Source organism: Calidris pugnax, unplaced genomic scaffold (assembly GCF_001431845.1).
Source record: "Calidris pugnax isolate Ruff unplaced genomic scaffold, ASM143184v1 scaffold147, whole genome shotgun sequence".
Taxonomy (NCBI): Eukaryota; Metazoa; Chordata; class Aves; order Charadriiformes; family Scolopacidae; genus Calidris; species Calidris pugnax.
In genome coordinates, this window is record NW_015092359.1 from 5,483,737 (window position 1) to 5,504,739 (window position 21,003).

The window sequence follows — 21,003 nt, forward strand, 5'->3', positions numbered from 1 at the left end:
CTCCCGCCTCCCGTTCTCGGGGGGCGTAAGTCGCTGCCTGAAGTTTTGGGTAGTTTTACTTTTGGTCCCGGTCAGAGTTTGGCGACCCCCCCCCGTCCCTTTCCCCGGGATGCCGCTCGCCTCTAAATTTGGTGAAATAATACCCGAATTTTGGGAACGGGAGAGAATGGGAGCCAGCGTGCCTCCTTTGGCTCGGCTGTTCGTTACGCGCCCGCGCTGCCGAGATGATAAAGGCACCAGGAATGAAATGGCTGGAGGGAAACCACCGGTGGAAAACGAAAAAAATAAAAAAAAATAAAATTAAAAAAAATAAAAATAAAAGAACAAAAAGAAAAAAATTAAAAAAGAAAAGAAAAAGGAAAATAAAAAAGCAAATGAAGGTGTTAAGCAGGAGGAAAAGGAAAAGCGAGCGGGACCTACCTGAGTCCCCGGTGGTAGCCCCAGGGGCGCGGGGCGGCTGCTCGGCTCCTTCTTTCGCCCATTTGGGTTTTTTGGGGTGGTTTGGTTTGGTGGGGTTTTTTTTCGGTCATCAGCCTGGCGACAGCGGGGACCGAGCGCTCCCGGAGCCGAGGGGCGAATGGGAATTTTGCAGCAGCTTCCGAAAATCGCTTCCCCCCGCGTCGGGTGGAGGGGGTTTTCCTTCTGTTGCTTGCTTGGAGGTGCTGGGCTTCTTCTTTTATATAGATAAATATATATATTTATTTATTCCATCCTCTTTTTTTTTTTTTTTTTTTTTTTCCCTTCTCCCCCTGTAACTGGTCGGGGGGGGGTTAAGGGGGACACCCGGTGTGGCCCCGGTGCGGGGTGCGGAGCCCAGATTTGGGCTCATATTGCTGCAGAATCGCAAAGAAAGGGTCGGGCTGGCAAGTGCGTCCCCGGGCACTTCGGGGAGCAGCAAATAAATGCACTTCTGGGGGAAGGAAAAAAAAAAAAAAAAAAGGAACGGCGTGTATTAATTGAGCGAGGATGAAGGTTTGCTCGTTTAATAAGTTTACTGGGTGGCTGCGATTGTCTGGGGGGTTCCAGGGGGGAAAGAACTTGCCCTTGGCTCTGGAAGAGCCCCAGTTGGTCGGGGCATGGCACTGGGAGGGGGGCAGCAGCAGGCTGGAGCTGAGGGCCCCGCTCAGATGCTCAAGGCCACCTCCCCAGGGTTTGTCTGGTCCTCTCCTCCTGGAAACAGGGCACCCTCTGGGCTACCGTCCTGTCCTGTCCTGCCCTTGGAGAGGTCCTGTACGGCATGTGCCTCCCCAAACAGGCACCCTATTTTGAGCCCTGAGCCTCTAAGTCTGCCCAGACTTTTGCTGCTTACGGATCCCACCTGCTGACCCGACTGACACGAGCAGTTCCTCAAAAGTAGATCTGGAATTAATTTATCTAAATGCACTGTTGGAAGATTTTCTGTCTCTTCCCGAGCCTTTTTGCCAGCTTCTGCTTCAGGCTCCTTTTTTACCTTATTTACCATTGCATATACGAAATGGAGCACAGAGGGCAGGTCCCGGTGATGCCGAGCTCCGAGCAGACACAGTTTAATTAATATAATAGTCTTACGCTTGCTCTCCTGCTTTTCAAACGAATGAACAGCCTATATCTATGGATCCTTTCATTCATCACCAGAACAATCTTCTGCACAGGACAGAGGGGGAAAGGCTTAATAAATCACGGGAAAACAGCACGGTGCTTTGGGACAGGAAGCGAAAAATGCTGTGTCTATTTCAAATAAATAGAGAATTCAGAGAAGCAGCACACAGTTAGCGCTCCCTGTGAAATTCATCCTGGCTCTGCAAGACAGCACTTGCTGAAAAACAAGCCAGCTTCTCCGGCGCTTCCTAAGGTCTGCTCCAAACCTCAGGCAGAAGTAAAAATAAAACGGAGAGAGCGACCAAATAGTGACCAGAAATAAATTCTAGCTCACGGGAAGGCTTTTGTTTTCCGTGTGTGCTGCCGCTGCTGTTTCGCTGGTTTAGTCATTTATGGCTTGCAAAACCCTGCTGCTGAAATATAAGCGTCTTTAACAGGGTTTAAATATTTGGGTTGAGGGTAGTGAGGGATCCTCAAGAGACTCTTCTGTTTGTCAATGTCTGTCTAAAGAGCAGCATCTCGCTCACCCGCGCCGCCGGTTCGGAACAGCCCTGGGATCTTATTTCCCTTGCCCCAAACAGCACTAAACTGCCCAAGTGCTTCCCTTTGTTTCAAACCCTTGTAGCTTGGAGCACTTGTTGAACCTGCCGACAAGTGCATCAAAGTGGCTGACAATTATGAAATAAACAAATATCATTTGAGGCATTTTTGAGCCGAATCCAGTAATACATAGATTAGCTTATTGATGTCGTTATCGTATTGAATATTATTCATGCTTCTGATATTTCTGCTGTGCAGCAGCATTCCCTGCTCGGTAAACATCATATTATCTCACTATGCAAAAGGCTTCATTAATCAAAACAGACAATAGGCCAGACGCTCTCTCTTTGAGTCTGGGGTTTTGGATCTTCCAGGCTTTTTACCTTGTCTAAATGCCTTGTCCCTGTCAACGCAGAAAGCAACTCTTCAAAACAGATCGCTATAAAACGCGGAGCTGAAAGGAAAACATTATCTAATTCAGTTAAAAGAATTTCCTGATTATTTTACATTTTCCCTTTAATTTTTCATGACTTGTAGAAGAAAAACTTTTTCAGTATTTCAGTCAGTACACGAGATTAATCCACTCTTTTGTCAAAACACTAATGAAAGAGCCTGATAGATCTGTCCTTTAAACCAGCAGCAGCAAGTGGCAAGACCAAGAGAGGTGGAGTTGACTGGCCAACCCCTGGTTGTGTTGCCCGTCTCACTGGTGGGAAATGGGGAACAGGTGGCAGATGGGGACTTGAGAATAACGTGGCCATCAAGCTGCTGTTCTCCAGGAAGAGGATCCTGGCAAAAACCTGGCACAGTCTTGACTTGTTGCAAAGGACCACACGTTGAAGGCGAGGTAGGACACTTTTGTGGCTAGGAAAATGTTTGGGTGCAAAAAATCTCCACTTTTTGCCTCTGTAGGCTCACTGCAGCGTGGAGACCACACGGTTGCGTGCTTGGGGTGCGGGGGCAGGACAGGGAGCGAGACCCACGGGCACAGAGCAGTTCATTCATTTGGGAAGTTTGGTGGAGGCAGGTTTGCTCCCTCGCGATGGATGTTCCCCATCCCACGGTTTTGAAGTTGAACCCTTGCTGGTTGTGGTCTGCAACGTGTGGCAGTCTCTGCCTGGCACCAAGCTACGGCGCGTTGGGGTGAGGTGTCTCGTGCGCGGTGGAGCGATGCTCCCTGCTGTGGGGATTGATTTTGTGTGGGATTGATTTTGGCTACATGTCTTCGAGCTGCCTTCTTCTTCCTGCTGTCTTTTTGGTTACTGCAGGCCTAACAGAGACATTTCATAATCGCCCAAAAGTGCACAAAGTAGTCTTTCCTGCACAGAAATACATCGGAATCATTTCAGACTGAGCAACAGAAATTAAAGTTGTGGTTGTACGGGGTGCTCCAGAGAGTAAGGCATAGATGATTTCAGAGAAGACAGGAATCGAGCCTTTGGACGCTCTGCTGCAAGTGGTCTTGTTCAAATTCAGCCTCTTGTCTTGCATGTCTGAAACCAGTTCTCATTTCTCCAGGGACAGGGAAACTCAACACCGTCAATCTCCTCTTTCCTCTTCAGACAACAGCAGACACTTCAGTCGAGACTGGTTAATTCCTTGTGCCTACATCTTAGAAAAATGAAGTGACTTTGAATTATTGGGGAAGCAGAGAGACCTGAAATCTCCCAGACATCCTCTCCAGATCCTTGGCCTTGGAAAAACCTGAGTCAGGTCTTGGATCCTCATATGCCATGCGAGAGACCCACAAAGCACTTTGAGATGGCTGGAGGGGAGGCAGAACTTCCTGGCAAACGGTCTCTAAACTGGTCCCCTCCCTGTGCCACGGCATTTCTGTTGCTCATTAACAACACGGAGCCATAAACAACGGATGTGCTTGTATCTAAATTCTCCAGGATTAATTAAAAATTCATTGATGATGACTTTACTAGAGACTTTTCAATTATGCCAATAGGCTTTGGATACGGCCCTTACATTCTTAATAAACATATAGTTTTAAATGCTGTAGTCTTGTTCTTCAGTTTTTTATTTAATCAGCCATTATCATTGGCTTCTGTGTTAACAAGTTCTTGCTGGAGGAACTCATTTCACCTGTCCTGTCAACAGCAAAAACTGCCTTCTTCAGTAAGACAATGTATTTTCTATTTATGCATCAGAAACGAGTAATAATAGGTTTCAAGGAACTGTAACATTTAATAAAAGCATTTTATTACATTTAAATTTATTAAAATTTAAACATTAAATTCAACATGTTAATTACTCTTTCCTCGCGTTGACACTGACAGTCGGAAATGGATCCACACAACTGCTCTGCTGAGATATGTTCTCTGGTGTTATTTGCTCTTTGATTACTAATGTGTTATTAGTGCTCTTCATTTGGGACTTGATTCATTAACAAAAAGACTTATATGGGCATTATGTAAATTTTTTGTATGTCTTTTACATAGCTACCAGGGCATGTATTATGAATCTAATTGAGAAAGAAAAAAAAAAAAAAAAAGAAAGACAGAAAATGAATTCAGTTCTGTCCTGACTTGTGGGCAAGCTCAAGCGAGATGTACGGTCGCTCTCAGAAATCAAATAAGCACAGAGAGGAAAAACCTCTTGCCAAGACATCACAGGCTGTGTTTCTGCAAATCCCTTTCCCCAGCCTGCAGTGTTTTGGCAGAAATAGCAAAATGGTGGCAATGAAACGTTCAGGCTCTCTCATATCTCATCTGTGTGTCTGCTGGATACGTGGGCGCTTGCAGCTAATTGTCCCTTTCAGTTTTAACCAATGATTTCTCTATAATGTTTTTGCAGTCGGGGTTTATTCTATGCCAGAGGTTGTCAAGCAATATTTGTATTTCTCGTGTTAAGTGAAACTCAGCTAAAATCAGAGAGGGCCCTTAAAAGCTCATCATTATAGTCAGGGCAGCGGTGCCGGGGAGGGGGTATGGGGAGGCTTTGTCCCGAGACATCTTACGCAAGGACAGCAACAATTCCCCAATCTTTTCTGGACCGAGTGGCATTCCCTCCCTTTCCTGGCTTTCCATCAGAGGCACGTGCCTGGATCCATCGCTCAAGGAAAACCGGCAAGCCCCATGACAGCCATCTCTGATAGATGTAGTCCAGGGCCACCGAGAGGGGAGAGGGTGAAGGGTGAAACATATAATCTGTAGCACCTGTGAAGAAAAAAACATGGAGCACGTAAGAGACAAGTAGGACAAAAAAAAAAAACAAACAAAAAATGCCCTGCAGACATCACCGAGGTGGTGCCAGGTCCAGCACGGTGATGCCTTGGCCCATGAGCCTTTCACTGTAGGGGAGCAACACTATCTCTCTCTGGAGACATGCTTTTTCTGCCCCTCACCCCATTTTGTTCCCCTACAAAGAAGACAGATTCTTTTTCACTTCCTTCTCTTTCTTTCATCCCGTTCTCCTCCTGCAGGTGAGCACCCCGTGGCCAGATGCTCATCACGATGAGGCAAATTCTGCACCTTGCGGGACGCTGTCACCTCTCCAGAGGAAAGCAGGATGCTAAAAAGCACACATGGTTTCCTCCCTAAATTAGAAAGAGCGTCTAAAGCTGTTAAGATTAGTGCACATCAATCCCAGCATTTGAATCAAGAGATACTTTTGTTTGACAACTATTGGGGGGGAAAAAAAAAAAAAACCACCATAATTTCATTCAAAGTGCATTTAGTAAGACAGAAGGAGACAGATTTCTTTGACAGTTTTACAGCTCTTATCAGATTACATTAAAATTAAATTAAAACAATCTAAAAGAAGTGTTAAGTACTGAAGGGAGAACACAAACAAAACACTCCTCTTTGTAGGCTTTCAGGGACGGGGAACTGATGTTAGTTATCAGGGATGTGAGTAATAAGATTATTCTGGAGTCAATTATGAACCCATCAGTGTCAGTCCTGGGGCTGCAGAGGGTGAGCACACACCCTGCACTGAGACAAGGAACACAGAGGCCAGAGGAACAAAATGAAAGCGTACTGGGGGGACCAGGCTAAGCCCCCTTATTTCCTTTTTTTTTTTGGTGTGTAATAAAACATCAGAGTGTTTAACCCTGCCTGTTTTTCTTTCTTCTACTTTGGCTTTCCTTCTACGTTTTTCCCTCTCCTTCCTACTGCCCGCAGCGCTGGGACTGCTGAGGCTGGGTCAGCACCATCCCTGGCAGCCTTTACCTGTCCCCCTCACCCCCTCCTGCTCTCTCTTTTCCACGGGGACCTTTTTGCCACCATCTTCTCAATTTAAGGACCCTCTGCCCATCCCTTGCCCCTTTTCCCCAGCTCAGAGGTTTGTTTGGAGCAAGAGATGCCGTGGGAGCAGGCAGCCTCTCCAGGAGATGTTGAGCAGCCCACCTCCTCCTGAGCAGCTCCTGGGCAACTGAGCACCCTCGAGCCCCCTGCCCCTCACAAGCACTCCATAACTTAAAAAAAACCCAACAACAAACCAACCAAAAAATCCAACAAAACTATCAGGGTCGGAAAGGCTCACTGAAGAAATAAACCCTGCAGTCCTATGAATGTCAGCTCCTGCGCTGAGCTGTCAGGTGGAGATCAACCCCCCTCCAACTGAAACCTGGAAATCTCAGTTTGGGAATAAGGTTTTTCCAGTGAGTAAATATAATGTACGCTCATAATTTCAGACAGCACTAGAAGCGTTTGAAAGTTTCTGATATTATTTTAGCAAGCACAAATATTTTTCAAAAGCCGCTTAGTCTTCCAGAACCAAACCTGGTGTGTCGCTGGAATAGGCTTAAGAAAGCCAGATTCTTCGCCTGTTTTGAAATATAACAAATTTGTAGTATATGAAAGTGTTTTCTTGTTCAAACGCCATGCAGCATTCAACAGTTTCCTGCGCTGACAATCAGCGATGCATTCAAAATCCATGTCAGCCCGACAGAGCGAGGTTCACGGCTGACATTCTGAAATAACAAGTTTTTAGTTTCTCACCTGGGTGTCAAAGAGGAGACCATTTATTCAGAGGGAGGTATTAGCAATGAGAGCTGTTACGAGGGGACCCTCTGGGGGGAAAAAAAAGCAATTCAACTATGAAGCAACCATGAAAACCTTTTTATTTCCATTTTGTTTGCCCCCATGAGTGAGCAGGAACATGATGCTGATACAAAGGCTCCAGAGAAGTCTCAGTACTACAAGTAACTTCACGGAGAGCAGGGGTTTGTGTCCGCAGCTGAGATGCCAAAGCACCATTTTTCCCCCCCCACTATGTATTTTTAAAGCAAAGGGCAAACCATGGTGGACCCGGGTTGCAAAGTCAGGATGTGGGGGAAAAAAATGAGCAGCTTTGGAAATTTCAACAAGCTCTGACCAAGATTTCACCTGTCAGTTCTCACGAAGACGTGAACTCGTGCCGTGATGAACGCCTCCACAACACGTCTTTGCTTTCAATAAACAGAGTGAGAGAGAACAGTACGGCTCCTATTTTGAGTGCGTTTTATGTGAATTCAATAATAAAAGGCTCCCAAATCTGCAAATCCTTTGCCTGTGTGTTTTCTTGAGTAGGTAAGCTCTTACATGAGCTAAAGCCTTCCATATCTTATTGAGCCATTTATTTATAGCAGACATGCGAAGGCTAAGCCAGACAGCAGCGATGGTTATTCAAGTGACAGAAGCTAATTTGGGGACTGCTAAGTACCGCTACATCAATTCAGCAAAGCTTTTTACTTTACATTTAAATTTGGTTTATCCGAGTTTGAGGCCGAAGGTGCTGAAAAACACAAATGATGCCCGAAACCTGGCGGAGGAACCCCAAGCCCAAAAGCTCGTCCTGATGCTCTTGAGCCCCCCTGAGCCCCCCGGCACTGGCACGTGGCTGGAGCCATCTCCTAGCCATGCCACGGCCACCTCACAACCGCAGCTGATGCTTTCATGTGGCAGTCCTCGGACAGAAGTTCTAATGAAGGGTAATTATGATGATGATCTTGTACTAATTGTATCCTGATTGCTGTTCTAATTGCGCTTAAGCATTTCATAGCTATCCGCAATTTTGCCTACTGATGTGGCATTTCTTCTCCTCAAATTCAAATACTCCGGCGGTATTCTAACTTTCTCTATTGGGGCCCTGGGATTTAAGTGCTAATTCGGCAACCTCCTTTCAAAAGGATCTAAGTTTGTATCTGAAAATGAAAAAGAAAAAATAAATAAAGTGTTTTGCTTTTTCTGCTTCATTTACCAGCTGAGGATTTAAGCGCAGGGTTTGTCAGGGCTGGTTCAGCACTCGCTCAAGGGATGGTGGGGCTTTTTCCACTGTTCTGATGGATTTTGGTGAGACGACACCGCAGGGATTTGCCAACTAGAGAAAGCGGCGATTCAGAGGAGGAGGAATTGAGAGTTTTTATTGCTTTATATACAAATGGGAAGAAGCCATTTGCATTTTTCTGGTTACTTTTCTGGTATACAATAAACGCAGCAAACCAGGCTACCAAAGGAGGGGCCTTGTTATTGTAATCATCCAGCAGCTCGCAATTATTTTTGGAATTAACCTTCTTTGGGGGGAGGGTGGCAGAGCCCTGGCAGAGGCTGCCCAGGGGGGGTGTGGAGTCCCCTTCTCTGGAGATCTTCAAGCCCCCGTGGATGCCGTCCTGAGTGATGTGCTCTGGGCAACCCTGCTTTGGCAGAGGAGTTGGACTGGAGGATCCCTAGAAGGTCCCTTCCAACTCTGACAATTCTGTGATTCCGTGATTCTTGCAAAGTCCCTTTCTTCCCCCTTTTCCAGAGACACAGAGATCCCTGCCTCACCCCAGGTGGCTGGGCCCAGTTCTCCTCAGCACGGCCCTGCAGACTTGACTGGGCACAACAGCCATTTTAGCTGCTGTAGCAATGCCTAAATTAACAGATTGAATCACACTATAAGAACGTATGAGGTAATAATTTAGGAATCAATGCTTTACATCTCAAGAGTCCCCAAACTCCCTCTGCAGATTTGCAGCACAAGGGTGGGGAGCCCTCTCACAGCTCTGAGCTGCACGCCCACCGTCTCCCCCACTAGCAACGCTCTCGTTAGCCCTCTGGACGTGTTTTTAAGCCATTAAAAGCTTAAAAATGCCTGAAAAGCTTAAAAAAACAAGCCATCAAGGCTTTGTCCCATCCCCCGGCCCGGTGCTGTCCCCATGGCAACGCGCGCGGGGGGCGGGGACTTCCGGGGCGGGGCCGTCGCGGTGCATGCCGGGAGCCGTCGCTCTGGCCACCGGCGTAAACAGGGCGGCATGAGCGGGCCCGGTCCGGCCGCTCCCGGTGCCCCCCGACCCGGCCGCGCCTGCTGCCGGGGGCTCGGCAGCCTCCTGGAGAGCCTCCGCCGCAGGTGAGGAGACCGCACGCCCCTCTGCCGCCATTCCCTTTCCCGAGAGCGGCCGCGCCGGGCCCGGCCTGCCCGCCAGGCCCCCTGGGTCCCCGCGGTGGGCCTGGGCTCCCCTCAGCCGGGAGGGGAGGAGTGCTCTCCCCTGTGCCCAGGGTCTCCCACCTGAGAGGGACGGGGGAGGCGGACTCCCGCCTTCCCGGGAATGCGACAGCTGTGCTCCGGGAGAAATGGATTGGGTTTTGTGGGGTGCTTTGGGATGTTGTCCCCGGGGGGGGTTTCTGCGGGGGTGGGGGGAATAGTGCAGGGTCTCCTGCAGTGTCTCACACAGGGCACTTCCGTCACCTCCTTCTGCTTTATCATCTTTTTTTTTTTTTCAGACGGTTACATATTGTGTGTGTACTTAAAGCTAGCTTATCAGTAACACTTGATCTCAATGTTCCTGCTCATTGTGCTGTATGACTTCTCTATGAGCTTATCGGGTGGCTTCTAAAAGCACTGCAGCCCTGTTACTGCTTCTCTGAGCACTTCTGGTAATAGTTAGAAATGACTTGTTACTTTAAGCAAACAAGCAGATAATATAGATGCTGGTATTTCAGAGCTGGCTAGCTGATGAATGGATATGTACAGATGTTTCTCCTACAGACATCTTTTTAATCTTTTTAAGAAAGTTACTTGAGGTGTTCCAATTTATGGATGCTTCACGGGGTTCTGACTTAAGGAAAAAAGCAAGTGTGAGTGGTGATGCAAGCTTTCTGAAGGGGCTTTGGCTTGTGGGATCTCAATCACCAGGCAGTTCCTCTGAAGCTGTGTGCAATTAGCGATGCTCCTGGCCTGTTACTCACTGCTATAACTACAGTAATTGGTGTCAATTAGCACTTTTTTTTTTTTCTGGCCAGAGGAAGTCTCTTGAGATCATTTATAGTATACTGTTATGAAGTTGCTCTTTAAGTAGTACCTGTTTTCTGCCTAATACAGAAGACTTTGATTTTCTGGGTCTCATGCTAGTGTCTCAAACATCCAGAATTAGCAGAAATAATAACACCATGGCAGTGAGAATCTAAACTTGTATATAGATAGTGCTTTTACACAAATGCTCTATATATCTTCACTAATACTCTATTCTGGTCTGGAATATCACTGGCAGACAAAACGGGAATAATTTGCTGTTTAAAAGGCTGGATAAGGATAAACACAGAATATTTTTATTGTATAGAAATCATTAAAGATGTGAGCCCTAGATAGGGAAGGCACTTGATCTAAATTGTGGCATTAGAAAACGAAGGGAGACGGAAGATTAAAATCTGAGTATTCTAAACTGCATGTTGCTTTAAACTGTGCTGTCATGTCCAGATAACTCCCGTGTTAGGAGTAGATGTGTCTTGTGTCTCCCGAGAGCCTGGTCTGCATGAAGTTTAGTCACCTCTTTTGTAGCTTCTCTGTTGTCTGAGCCTATGGCTGAGCTCAGGCTGCGTGAATGGACTTCTTCAGCTCCTCCGAAACCTCTGGGAACATAATACATTTCAGATATTAGCTTCTCTAATCTAGTTGCACCAAAAGGTTCAGGAATTATTTGGGGAAGGGTAATTAGAGGCAAACAGACAGCATGATTGCAGAAGCTTTGTTTCCTTTGGAGACCCAGCTTAACAGGTCTTGTGATAATTAAATAGACCTTTTCTGCCTGGTACTCTTATGTACTTTAAAATAGAAAATAAAACATATATTTGTACTTGGTGGTGTTGACAAACAAGGAGTAATTTTTATGCTGGACTGCAAGTTGTATGTTTCTGCTGCCTCTGGGAATTGTGCTGCAGAGGCAGTTGTCTCTTCAGAATTTCTTGAAGTGATACCTTTCATCTAAACAACTCTTTAAAGTAGAAAACTTTATAAAGTTAAAAAGATATAAAAACTTCTGTTATATCACTGAAGGGTTTCAGCTTTTTATGTCCCACTCTGGAATTGTGCATTTATCTAATTCCACATTGCCTGTTCTAAGACCTGAAGTACCTGACAGCAGTTTCATTCCCCACTGCAGTCCTGCTTTCAGTTCACAGTTGTGCTGAAGCAAATGAGGAGCCACTACTAATAAGGGGTATGTGCAAGAGCTTGAGTGTGGTGGAGGAAGCTGCTGCTTGGTTATGTCCCCATCTGACTCGTGGTGAACTAGAAGGGAGTTCTCATGAATACTTCTTTTCCACCTGTTCTCCTAAATATGTTTTTTCTTTAAATGCTGAGGTTCTGAAGTGCTGGAGAAATTAGGCATCGGATAATAAACTTCTGAGACTCGTGCAAAGAAAGCCCCATAATTGTACCTTAAATAACATGCTAGACTTTATTTGCCATATTTTATTTCCTAATGCTGGTACTTTGTCCAATCTAAATATAAAAATTACTGCATGCATAGGTCTCCGTTATGCACGTCAGTGGTATCTGTGTTGTGTGCAAAATTATAAAGAATTAGGTTTGAGGTGTCTAAGATAATAAGTGAAATGGGGCAGAGAGTTTACCTTCTGTGTTTTATACACACCTGACCACGTTGTGATTACTCAGTACTTAATCTTCAGTGGTTGCTGGTGAGAAAGGCCATGAAGTAAATAAATTATATAGTTAAGTGCTGCACTTAACACTGTGACTAACTTTGCAATTAGCTCTGCTTTTCGGATGATGAGGCCAGATGCTTCACGCTAAGGGCGATTTCCAGTAAACGTGTACAAATAGTAAGATGTCCTGAACAGTGAATGTAAACCCAGGTAGGATTATTAGTTTCAGAAATATCTGCTGGTATCAGTTGTCTGTAGAGGATGATGCTAAACGGGCCCCCTCTAAGCATCCCCTGGGGATGAGTGCAGGGGGCTAAGGCTTGAGCAGGCTCTGGCCAGGCTCCGGGCTGCTAAGGTGGATGCAGCTCAGTGCTCAACAGTTGATTTAATGCCAGACTAGCGTAGAAAAACAACTGTAAAAAATAATGTTTCTTACTTTTATGGGAAGATTGCATTGTGCCTGAGTGTTGCACAATTTTCTATGTACTTATCTCAACAGGGTATCATGGCAGTAGTACTGCTATTCCTACATTACGGATGCGGAGCCGGAGCACAAAGAGACTAAGGCCTGATATCTCAAAAATATTGAGACATCTTAGTCCTGCTGGCTTAAATGGGAGGTGAGGGATCAAATATCACTAGAGATCGATGCCTGGTGGAATGCCAGAGATTAGAGTGAGCTTGTTGCTGACCAGGGAATTTAATTCTGTCCTCAAATCCCGAACTAACACTTGCTCTCTATAGACTGAAGATTCATGGTTGTTTGAAAAAGAGCCACCTGGATCTTTAAAAAGTTCTGAAGTGTGCTATTTTTGCCCATTTGAGGAAAAAGCCGATACCTAACTGTTTGTATCACTTTAACCTAATGCAAAATGGTGTGAACAAATGAAAGTTTTAGGGAGAGAGCTTTGTTTTTTCATGTAAAAAGGAGGTGGTAGTGCAATGGGGTGGCTGGGATGATCCCTGTACTGCTTCAAGCTTCACTTCTGTCACTGACACACGGACACCGTGCTAGAGCCTTGCCAGAACCTGGGCAAGCAGCAAATCTACAAGTAAAGTCTTGATTGCCTCTAATTCAGTGTTTGCACAGAGCTGTGTCGTAAAACACCACAAGCTGTGCAGTAACCATTTTAGGCATCCATAATGATGATACTCAAATGCTGAGAGGCTCTTACCTGGTGTTTTTTTGTGCTGCTTTGTCTTGCCTTGAGATCACCATACTTATATATTCATGTGCTGTAGCAGAGACTAATGAATGGGATACTGAAAAACCATGCTGGTAGAAAGGAAACAATCTTTGAGGAGCTAGGGAATGTGATGTGCTACCTGTGGTATCAGAGTGAGTTTGTACTTGGTGGTGTTGACAAACAAGGAGTAATTTTTATGCTGGACTGCAAGTTGTATGTTTCTGCTGCCTCTGGGAATTGTGCTGCAGAGGCAGTTGTCTCTTCAGAATTTCTTGAAGTGATACCTTTCATCTAAACAACTCTTTAAAGTAGAAAACTTTATAAAGTTAAAAAGATATAAAAACTTCTGTTATATCACTGAAGGGTTTCAGCTTTTTATGTCCCACTCTGGAATTGTGCATTTATCTAATTCCACATTGCCTGTTCTAAGACCTGAAGTACCTGACAGCAGTTTCATTCCCCACTGCAGTCCTGCTTTCAGTTCACAGTTGTGCTGAAGCAAATGAGGAGCCACTACTAATAAGGGGTATGTGCAAGAGCTTGAGTGTGGTGGAGGAAGCTGCTGCTTGGTTATGTCCCCATCTGACTCCTGGTGAACTAGAAGGGAGTTCTCATGAATACTTCTTTTCCACCTGTTCTCCTAAATATGTTTTTTCTTTAAATGCTGAAGTTCTGAAGTGCTGGAGAAATTAGGCATCGGATAATAAACTTCTGAGACTCGTGCAAAGAAAGCTCCATAATTGTACCTTAAATAACATGCTAGACTTTATTTGCCATATTTTATTTCCTAATGCTGGTACTTTGTCCAATCTAAATATAAAAATTACTGCATGCATAGGTCTCCGTTATGCACGTCAGTGGTATCTGTGTTGTGTGCAAAATTATAAAGAATTAGGTTTGAGGTGTCTAAGATAATAAGTGAAATGGGGCAGAGAGTTTACCTTCTGTGTTTTATACACACCTGACCACGTTGTGATTACTCAGTACTTAATCTTCAGTGGTTGCTGGTGAGAAAGGCCATGAAGTAAATAAATTATATAGTTAAGTGCTGCACTTAACACTGTGACTAACTTTGCAATTAGCTCTGCTTTTCGGATGATGAGGCCAGATGCTTCACGCTAAGGGCGATTTCCAGTAAACGTGTACAAATAGTAAGATGTCCTGAACAGTGAATGTAAACCCAGGTAGGATTATTAGTTTCAGAAATATCTGCTGGTATCAGTTGTCTGTAGAGGATGATGCTAAACGGGCCCCCTCTAAGCATCCCCTGGGGATGAGTGCAGGGGGCTAAGGCTTGAGCAGGCTCTGGCCAGGCTCCGGGCTGCTAAGGTGGATGCAGCTCAGTGCTCAACAGTTGATTTAATGCCAGACTAGCGTAGAAAAACAACTGTAAAAAATAATGTTTCTTACTTTTATGGGAAGATTGCATTGTGCCTGAGTGTTGCACAATTTTCTATGTACTTATCTCAACAGGGTATCGTGGCAGTAGTACTGCTATTCCTACATTACGGATGCGGAGCCGGAGCACAAAGAGACTAAGGCCTGATATCTCAAAAATATTGAGACATCTTAGTCCTGCTGGCTTAAATGGGAGGTGAGGGATCAAATATCACTAGAGATCGATGCCTGGTGGAATGCCAGAGATTAGAGTGAGCTTGTTGCTGACCAGGGAATTTAATTCTGTCCTCAAATCCCGAACTAACACTTGCTCTCTATAGACTGAAGATTCATGGTTGTTTGAAAAAGAGCCACCTGGATCTTTAAAAAGTTCTGAAGTGTGCTATTTTTGCCCATTTGAGGAAAAAGCCGATACCTAACTGTTTGTATCACTTTAACCTAATGCAAAATGGTGTGAACAAATGAAAGTTTCGGGGAGAGAGCTTTGTCTTTTCATGTAAAAAGGAGGTGGTAGTGCAATGGGGTGGCTGGGATGATCCCTGTACTGCTTCAAGCTTCACTTCTGTCACTGACACACGGACACCGTGCTAGAGCCTTGCCAGAACCTGGGCAAGCAGCAAATCTACAAGTAAAGTCTTGATTGCCTCTAATTCAGTGTTTGCACAGAGCTGTGTCGTAAAACACCACAAGCTGTGCAGTAACCATTTTAGGCATCCATAATGATGATACTCAAATGCTGAGAGGCTCTTACCTGGTGTTTTTTTGTGCTGCTTTGTCTTGCCTTGAGATCACCATACTTATATATTCATGTGCTGTAGCAGAGACTAATGAATGGGATACTGAAAAACCATGCTGGTAGAAAGGAAACAATCTTTGAGGAGCTAGGGAATGTGATGTGCTACCTGTGGTATCAGAGTGAGAAATAGGATTGGAGCCAATGGCTGTTCACATCCATCGGCTTTTACATCCATCAGGATATCAGTGTTCTTCATTGAGTCATGAAAATTACTTCTAGAAGTGTAAAAACAAGATCTTGAAATCTGCTTTTGCTTAGCTGTCCGTCATGTAAAAGGAAATTGAAAGGATGAGATCCCAGATGAAGCGTGGCTTTTAAATTGCATACATGACATGAAAACCTAATCTTGTTTCAGACAGTGGCAGGATCAGATGGATAAAATGCATGCCTTGATCTCTCAGACTAAGAAGCAGAAAGGGTTTTTTTTCCTTGCTTTCCTCTGTGCAGGGCAACTGGGAGGAGGCAAGTGTGTGTGGCTATGAGCTGGATGTGTTTGTAGGGGAGTGCCCAAACCCATAGGTAAGCGTGCCTGGCCATACTGGTGCATGCACTCTCATGCCTCTGCCCATACCACTTGCATATATTCAGCCTTCCTGGCTAATAGGAATTTGATATTAGTTTTTAATAAGCAACTTGGTATACTTGCTTTGATTGTTGCAGGGTTGTACTGGAAGCTTCTGTTATATCAACTGATTATTTTAATTTTTCTTTGCTCATGGAATGGCCGCTCATCTTCAGATGCAATTTATAATTATTAAATTAGATCAGCTTTACCCTTTTTTTTTTTCTTCCTGAAAATAGATTCTCTTTGAAATAAATTGCAGATGAGCCAAGAGTTTGTTCTTAAGCAGCCTGATCATCCCTATTGTCCTATACCCTTGCATTGCTTTTGGCAGATATAGATGGTCCCATAGCATTTTCACAACCATAAATATTTTTGGTGGCTACTTATATCTGTTACACTTTAGTAAGTTCTGGCAGGTAGTGCTAGCATATCTCCTGTTACACTTTAAGTTCTGGCAGGTAGTGCTAGCATATCTCTAGATGTACCTGGCTTTAATGCATAACTGTGAAATCTGTACTTGTTTTTAAGTTCAAACTGCTAAATAAAATGTATTGTGTCTGTATGCCAGGAGAGAGTTTGGATTGTGTGGATATATACGTGTTCAAGCATCTTTTCCTTCCAGAACAGCCTAGCCCTTGTTCCAAGGAGGAGCAAAGTTGTAAAAGCTTTGAGGTTTGGATTTTGTTGGTTTGGGGTTTTTTGTGCTGAGATTGGTAGTCTTACAGACTGATCTGCCAGTTTGTTGTGGGGTTTTTTGTGCTGAGATTGGCTGGCAGATCAGTCTGTAAGACTACCAATCTGGCAAAAATGTCCTGTCTGCTCTGAAAAGGTTATGCTCTGTGAAACGCTTTATTTCTTGTGTTTTGACAATTTAAAGTGTGAAATAGTTTTATCTTACTATATGTTCTTTGTTTTCTTCCAGTGAAGCCAAAAGGCTGGAATTAGAAAGAAAACTGATGGAATACATGAGGTCTGATGTATACCTGTAAGCCTTAAAAGCTTCTTCTAGGTTGTTTTATTTTAATTACAAAGACTTAAATATCATGGGATGTTTTCAGAATGTTATCTTGACGTTTTCTTATGACAATAAATGTATATTCAAATGTTAAGTATAATGTAAGGTTCATATCTCTAAGTTATGGATTAAATAACTTTAGTGATAACGATCTTATTCTATTAATACTGAAATTTTATTATAGTAGTTAGTAATAACTAACATGCAAGCTGGTTTTATGTAACTTTTACAAAATCGCTGTTCATCCTAGAAAGCCCTAGGGTCATAGAAAGTCTGAAAGTTTTAGGAATTCCTAAAGGATATTCCAGGTTCTGGTCTTGCTGCCTGTATTTTTTCTGTGTTACCAATATAATGTAAAATGCATACACAGTCTGAAAAAATAACATAAAAACCCAACAACAAAAGAGGGCTGAGAAGCATCTCATCCAATGTTCCTTTCCTCAAATGTGCTTTGTAAAGCTCATAGAGGTGATTTTTCTATCTCGTCTCAAGGGACTGAGGACTAGTTGCAATAACGGTCAATCCCTTGGGAAGTCCTCTTCTGAAAGGTCTTTAAATTAGAAAATAAAGACATACATTTAAGAAAAAAAGAAAGCCTGAACAGGTGGGGAAACATCCCATGTACTTTGTTTTGTGGTTTCATTTGATTTTTTTTTTTTAGTCTAACAGTCTTTGAGTTGAAATTTCTCTGAAAATATTGGCAGCTTTGGGGGATTTAGGTTTCAATTCCACAACTGTTTTAAGTAGACCTGTAGGTAGAGAGAGACCAAAAGATGCTCCTGATGGCCCCTGGTTCACATTTTCTCTTTGTTGGCACTGGCGCTTGTGTGGCTGCCCTCTCATCAGATAAGAATATAGGTCTGTCTGAAGGGAATCTGGTTTTTTGAGTGTGTAAAAACTGATTTAGATGGATTTTCAGCTGGATTACTCTTGGCCTAATTTGTCACGTGGCACATAGCAGATAGCATTGGCACAAAAAAGAAAGGCTTCAAGTGCGATGTCTTTTCTGGTGGCAGCATGGATTTAGTTTGGCTTAAAGCAGTTGTGAAACTGCAGCCTTAATGTCACCATTTGTATGTTCTTCTAAATACAATTTTCATTTTGTTTCAATGTGATATGACTAAAATGTAATCCATTTGAAACAAAATTACAAGAGTTTTTAAATATACTTATCCTTTTGAGCACTAAACCCCTATTTAAATGTGAAGTCATATAAGAGACTCCCTGTCAGTTGTATAATGTAGGAGAAATAACAGGACAGGTTGGGGGTGACCTGCTGGAGAGCAGCTCTGAGGAGAAAGACCTAGGAGTCCTGGTGGACAATAGGATGACCGTGAGCCAGCAATGGGCCCTTGTGGCCAAGAAGGCCAATGGCATCCTGGGGGGCATCAGGAAGAGTGGGACCAGCAGGTGGAGGGAGGTCATCCTGCCCCTCTGCTCTGCCCTGGGGAGGCCCCATCTGGAGCACTGGGACCAGTTCTGGGCTCCCCAGTTCCAGAAGGACAGGGAACTGGTGGAGAGGGGACAGCAGAGGGCTACAAAGATGATGAGGGGCCTGGAGCATCTCCCTTAGGAGGAGAGGCTGAGGGACTTGGGTCTTTTTAGTCTGGAGAAGAGAAGGCTGAGGGGGGATCTGATCAATGCTTATAAATACTTCAAGGGAGAGAGTCGAGGATGGGGCCAGTCTTTTTTCAGTGGTAGAGTCGAGGATGGGGCCGGTCTTTTTTTCAGTGGTGCCCAGGGATAGGACAATGGGGCACCAACTTGACCATAAGAAGTTCCACCTAAAGATGAGGAGGAACTTCTTTCCTGTGAGGGTGGCAGAGCCCTGGCAGAGGCTGCCCAGGGAGGGGGTGGAGTCTCCTTCTCTGGAGACATTCAAACCCCACCTGGACATGTTCCTGTGCAACCTGCGCTGTTTTGAGCTGCTGTGGCAGGGGCTTGGACTGGATGATCTCCAGAGGTCCCTTCCAACCCCATGGGATTCTGTGATTCTGTAGCTTTGGGCAATGTGCAGAAGAATGTATCTACTCCTTTTTGTGGGGCTGGGGGAGCACCTTCTACATAAGTGAAGAAAAGTTATTGTATCAGGTGTGTTGGTTTTATTTTCATACTCTGTTAAACACAGTTTCTTTTTCCCCTGTAGAATGAAAGTAAAATACATGAAGCTGAAAAAATACTTGAAAGAAATAGATGAACGACAAAGAGGAGCTCTTCTGCGAAACCAGACCTTTTTAAAGGAATTCGACCAATTTGAAGCTCATATGAAGATTTCAAGTTCAGAGATGATTCAGAAGATGGAAGTAACTTTATTAAGACCTAACCTAATACGTTAGTGTTTGCTGTTATTACAGGGTTGCTACACTGGTTTTGTTTGAATATTATGCACATCAAGACTTCAGATGCTACTGAAACCTCATCATATGTTTTGGAGTGCTTAAAGTGCTAATGTTTGGGAATTTGAAAGGAACCCAAACTCTGCAAATCTGTGATCTAATAGATCCTACTGTAGCTGCAGAGGTAGTCAGCAGTGCTGCTCAGAACTCTGCCTTTGGTCTATAGTAAAATGTTCTGTGCTTCTGAGTCTCTTGGAAGTGAGGGAGAACTGAGATCAAAAAAAATGCATAAATGGATCATGTCTTTGGAGTATTAGTGATAAGATAATTAATCAGTGTTATCTAGGTTAGCAAAAAAAAATGAGTTGAAATAGTTTCATAAAGACTTTGTTATAAAACTGTATTTTTGTAAGGCTTTTATTACTTAAAAATGCCTAAATACATTTTCGTGGGAGGTTTGTTTCAGGATGCATTTTTCATTTTGCTGGTATGAACACCCTGAGTAGCCATCATTAGTCTTGCCCATGCTTATTGCTCTGTCTTCATTAGCAGTAAGTAACTTCTGTTGCAACAGATAATTGTGTGTGAGCTGCCTGTACTAAAGCTGAGCTAAAATGAGGACACAATCAGGTTTATTACTAAACAGTCAACTAGCAATACTTGAACAGTGGTAAGAGAATAAACTACTTCCTCCAGCATCCTGTTGCATCACTCAGGTCTTTGCTTTTGGTAACATTTTTTGCATGTACACAGAGATATTTTATTCATGTACCTTCAGAGTTGGAAGTTTTGAACTTCTCTTACCAGCCTTCTGGGCTGGTGAAGTAAAGCCTAGAGAGCGTTTCATCACATTGTATACTTGAGTTGTGCATCAAAACTGACATGGAAGGAGTACTAAATGACCACTTTTAAAAGAGCCAGTACCCAATAGAATATACTTCTTGCTGTTGTCTTTGTAGCACCTTTGTTACCCAAGATGACTGCAAATGTGCTGCTTTTCCTTTCTCCGCTCATAGCCTTGACTGCTGTCAGCTCAAAGGTCTACAATAGTAAAAGGGTCTTCTTACTGACTTCATTGAATGTCATCAGTTTGAGAGCTCATGCTGGGATGAATTATCCTTCTGAAAGAGGCTGTTGAACTAATAGATGCCTGTTCTGGTTTTAAATGACTAATTTCTTAAAAGTTACCACAACAGGTAGAAAACATGCATGGTCATGCATTTTAAAAAGAAAGAATAAAAGCTCTTGTGAAGACAAATGAAAGTGACCATTCAACAACCACATTAGCCACCCTCTGCTGTCTGTTCTGCCTGTTACAGTAGCTTTGGTCTGCAATTCTCATTGCAGAAACAGTTGTCAACAGTCAGCTTGACTCTACGGTGTTTTCTTTTTGGAGGAAAGTATCTGTCTTCTGGCAAGCCCCTGTGGGAATATCTCTCCTCATGATGACTGGAGCTGATAATGAAATGGGGATTTCTGTACCTCCAGTATGTAATCAATCTACCTCAATATCTTAAAATACTATGGGAGAAATAAAGAATCGTGTGGATTCTTCTTCTTCATTACTATCCTGTAATGTGGATTACATTATAGTAATTTCATTTGTGTTGAGATAAGAAAATCATTTACTACTAGACCTGGATTGCTAGGATGGCTTTTTTCATGCTGAAGTAAAATTTGATGATTCTCTTAATTTTCCAGTCTTTTAGACGCGCATTTGCAAACGTGAATAGACTT

At 43.8% G+C, this 21,003-nt stretch overlaps 1 protein-coding gene across 7 annotated transcripts in view; it reads left to right on the top strand.

Moving 5' to 3' along the window:
• Window positions 1-9,304: 9,304 nt before the first annotated feature.
• The window catches only part of KIZ (kizuna centrosomal protein), a 78,893-nt gene continuing 67,194 nt past the window's right edge, over window positions 9,305-21,003 (top strand). For 2 of the 7 annotated variants that reach the window (XM_014962479.1, XM_014962483.1), the window contains exons 1-3: window positions 9,305-9,435; window positions 16,838-16,900; window positions 19,077-19,230. In XM_014962479.1, coding sequence (XP_014817965.1) covers window positions 9,341-9,435; window positions 16,838-16,900; window positions 19,077-19,230 — 312 coding nt within the window. In that variant the 5' untranslated portion in view covers window positions 9,305-9,340. Of the gene's footprint in view, window positions 9,436-14,629; window positions 14,751-15,797; window positions 15,870-16,837; window positions 16,925-19,076; window positions 20,754-21,003 lie in introns of those variants that run through there. The other 5 variants (XM_014962480.1, XM_014962484.1, XM_014962482.1 and 2 more) reach the window with 5 other exon arrangements.